Here is a 4,276-nt window from a genome sequence, read left to right on the forward strand (position 1 = left end):
GGAAACGGGCGTTTCGCACAAGAGAGAAATACTGTTGTCATGGGGATCATCTCGATGACTAAGCGGTGGAAAATTAAGATCAATTAATGTTTATAACTTTTTTTTATATTTTGGGAAACTTCTCTTCTTGTCTGTGCGTGTTTTTGCACGATGGTTTTGCCACAAAATTTGTTTTAAAGTGACCTAATGAATCCACTCACGTTCTTGATGGGAGATACACAGTTGCCACAACCTTCAGCACAGCGAGGTTCTTTCATATGTCTCTCACTCTCTTCCTTGAATGTGTCTCTAACATATTTTAGTTTCTCAACATGATCACCCAATGACCCTGCATTTCTTCAGAACAAGAAGAATATTTATAAAATGCGAAATACCCGGTTATTGTTGTTGTTGTTGTGGGCGAGGAGCCACCGTCAAGTGGTGGTGCGGTGGTAGTTGATGGCACGGTCCTGCTAGGGGACGGGGGTTGGGTGACTGGCTTCTGGGTAGTGGGAGGGGTCCCACGAGCGAGCCCTCCTGGCCAGCCAGGCCAGGCTGGCTGCATGCGTGTCAGTTGTACCCAAGTTGTCACATAAGAAACGTTGCGGATTTTTCACTACACTAAAGTATTCTCGGTTCTTTTTTGTGACCAACGTTTTCGACCTGACCTTGTGAGTGAAGTGACCCACAGTGTTTTGAGGATCGTCCCAGTAGGCCGTCCGCGGTGGAAGCGGAGATGAGAAACGGTCTTGTTTTTATATGGGATTGATAGTGGTGTATCCAGCGCTACCAGAAATCTCTCTCTCTCTCTCTCTCTCTCTCTCTCTCTCTCCAAAAAGGCTTTTTACCTATTATGTGACTATCAAAAGGGAGGGAGGGGTAAAAAGTCTTTTAGAGAGAGAGAGAGAGAGAGAGAGAGAGAGAGAGAGAGAGAGGGAGAGAATAAATCTGGAGCGCAAATATGTGACGTAAATGTTTTTTTTATATATATATAGAATTCCATAGTGTAAATTTTACTAAAAAAACGTGTCTTTATTAAAACAGAAAGAGGTTAACTATCCCCATATTCTTCATTACAGCTTTTTGAAAGAAAACGAAGTGTGAAAGTTAATTTGTATCCTATTTAAAGTGAACTTTGAAAAGGACCCACAAAAAAGGGACCTGACTTTGATTGTATTAAAGTTATAAGGAAGCAACTGCCTTTTAATGTAGGGTCAACGGTATGTGCTTGAAGACGGATTTGGAAAGCGTAGGGGTACGCTCACACCCTTACAATCGGCCCAATGCCAAGACCCAGAAGTAAGTGGCACCTTCAGTAAACCCTCTCCTTCCGCCTCCCTTTCCCCCTTCCCTCTTCCCCTTACCCCTTCCCTCCCCCCTACCATTACTCCTCCTCTATCCATAATGCCCAACTCCCATTAAGGCTCTTGCAGTGCCCATGGCTGTCATATTTGCAAGAGAATTGCAACATGTTGCTATTTTTTGCATGATTTAATTGCATGTGGTATCGTATTCCTTTAATTTTGCTTTCTATTTATTTAGGATTGTTTTCAAATCAAATTATCTTATTTTGACAATAGATTTTTACAAATTTTGTTGGGGTTTTTGCTTGCAATAATTGCATTTGCAGATCTTCCTGGTGAGTGAAGGACGTCGTTCAAGAGTTGCAGTTGCTGAATGTGGATTATTCTTTGCCATATTTAATTCGTTTATTAATATATATTTGATTATATTTCCTGCTTTCCCTCCTTTATTAAGATTGAGACACTGATTGAGAAGTTTTTTTAGATATTAAAATTCAGTTTATTATAAACTCTGAAAAGTACTTAATGCATGTGAGGGTCAGGCAGATGTAGTTCCTAATTCATGATGGTGGAAGGTCATATTGCGAAATATAATAAAGGTTTGCATTGTATCATTTCTAGCTTTAAGGATTGCAATGACGATAAAAGAGCCTTGCCTTGGATATAGATAATGTAAATCCTTATCAATATTAATATCCGGACAATGTTATGGAATTAATTAGTCTGGTGACAAACAAGAATATTCATCACAAAACCTCCCGAGTCTTATGATGCTTAACATTAAATAGAAATTGTGCGACTGGAATTCTGTATCGAGTTGCAAAACTACAGGTTTTTTAAGGCCAATTCTAATGAATTAAACCTCATTTTACTCGATTGCATCATCTTCTCCATCATACGTACTTCTAGGAAGTAAATACCGTGAGTTTGACGTAGTAAATGTCCGTTTTCTATCGCTTGACGTCATGCCTGGCTGTATGGGAAACGATTCTATTGTGATGTTGTAGAGACTCCAATAGTTCTTGCTTTATATCTTTTAGTTTAAGCGTGAGTCATGTAAATTCTAGTGGGTCGTTGACATTTGATTAGGTTGTATGAACATATTTAGCATATTTATAACGAAGTACTGAGTATTTATCATACATACATACATACACGTACATACGGGTAAAATCACTATATAAATTGTGCTCACGATGTCTGAATTAATTTGATATATATATATATATATATATATATATATATATATACTGTATATATATATATATATATATATATATATATATATACTGTATATATATATATATATATATATATATATATATATATATATACTGTATATATATATATATATATATATACTGTATGTATATATATACACACCTGTGTATATATATATAATATATATATATATATATATATATATATATATATATATATATATATATATATATATTGATATATAGATATATACACTTTATATGTTTGTGTGTATATATAATTGTATAAAATGAACATATGACTGTGGCGTGTCTAATGCCCTCTAGGCCATCATCAATGCTTGTTATGTTATGAACATGAAAGCTGCGCTTATGCGCAGCTCTTATCAGTAACAGCGCTGTCGTCATGCGCGATAAGAGAAGAGCACATAGTTGATACAAAGTTGTGTTTGTGTCTTAGTAAAGGAGGGGAGGGGAGGGGAGGGGGGACTAGTCAGGATATCAAATGGAGATTTTTATTATTATTATTATTATTATTATTGTTGTTGTTGTTGTTGTTGTTAGGCTGGGAGGAACGTAGAGAGTAGAGGTCCCCTTTTTTGTTTTTGTTTCATTTGTTGATGTCGGCTACCCCCCAAAATTGGGGAAGTGCCTTGGTATTATTATTATTATTATTATTATTATTATTATTATTATTATTATTATCATTATTATTATTATTGCTAGCTAAGCTACAACCCTAGTTGGAGAAGCAGGATACTATAAATCCAAGGGCTCCAACAGGAAAAAATAGCCCAGTGAAGAAAGAAAATAAGGAAATAAATAAACTACAAGGGAAGTAATGAACAATTGAAATAAAACACTTAAACAGTAACAATATTGTAATAGATCTTTCATATAAAAACTATAAAAAAACTTTAAAAAACTAGGAAGAGAAATTAGATAGAATAGTGTGCCCTAGTGTACCCTCAAGCCAGAGAACTGTGACCCAAGACAGTGGAAGACTATGGTACAGAGGCTATGGCACTACCCAAGACTAGAGAACAATGGTTTGATTTTTGAGAGTCCTTCTCCTAGAAGTGCTGCTTACCATAGCTAAAGATTCTCTAAGAAGTAGCCACTGAACAATTAAAGTACAGTAGTTAACCCCTTTGAGCTAAGAAGAATTGTTTGGTCATATCAGTGTTGTGAGATGTATGAGGACAGAGGAGTGTGTGTAAAGAATATGCCAGACTATTTTGCGTATGTGTAGGCAAAGACAAAATGATCCGTAACTAGAGAGAGGGATTCAATGTAGTACTGTATGGCCAGTTAAAGAACCCAATGACTCTAGCTGTAGTATCTCAGCGGGTGGCGGGTGCCCTGGCCAACCAGATACCTTAGGAGGGTAGATTATAACTATAGTCAATTTCTTTTAGCGATGCAGATTTGCACCTACTAGCAGCGGTGCGCTTTAAGCTCGGAAAAGTTTCCTGATCGCTGATTGGTTGGACGAGATAATTCTAACCAATCAGCGATCAGGAAACTTTTCCGAGCTAAAAGGGCACCGCTGCGAGTCGGTGCAAATCTGCCTCGATAAAAGAAATGGACTTTAGTGGGGATATCAAATGTGGAGTCTTTTTTTATTTTCAAATAATGTTATTATTCTGTTCGTCGTCGAGTTTTGGACCTGATAAGATATAAGCAGAATTCAGTTGGTACATTAAGCCTATTCCGTACGAAGTAGGCTTAGTTTTCATGTTAGCTTTATCGTTGATTTAGGCCTAAGAGGAT

The 4,276-nt window shown here is 36.7% G+C and overlaps 1 protein-coding gene across 1 annotated transcript in view; it reads left to right on the forward strand.

Annotated features, from left to right (window-relative positions):
• Positions 1 to 526: 526 nt before the first annotated feature.
• The window catches only part of LOC137633013 (hypoxia-inducible factor 1-alpha-like), a 66,389-nt gene continuing 62,639 nt past the window's right edge, over positions 527 to 4,276 (forward strand). Inside the window, exons 1-2 of the mRNA XM_068365181.1 lie at positions 527 to 650; positions 1,024 to 1,278. Coding sequence (XP_068221282.1) covers positions 1,202 to 1,278 — 77 coding nt within the window. The 5' untranslated portion in view covers positions 527 to 650; positions 1,024 to 1,201. The remainder of the gene's footprint in view (positions 651 to 1,023; positions 1,279 to 4,276) is intronic.

Source organism: Palaemon carinicauda, chromosome 42, assembly GCF_036898095.1.
Source record: "Palaemon carinicauda isolate YSFRI2023 chromosome 42, ASM3689809v2, whole genome shotgun sequence".
Lineage (NCBI taxonomy): Eukaryota > Metazoa > Arthropoda > Malacostraca > Decapoda > Palaemonidae > Palaemon > Palaemon carinicauda.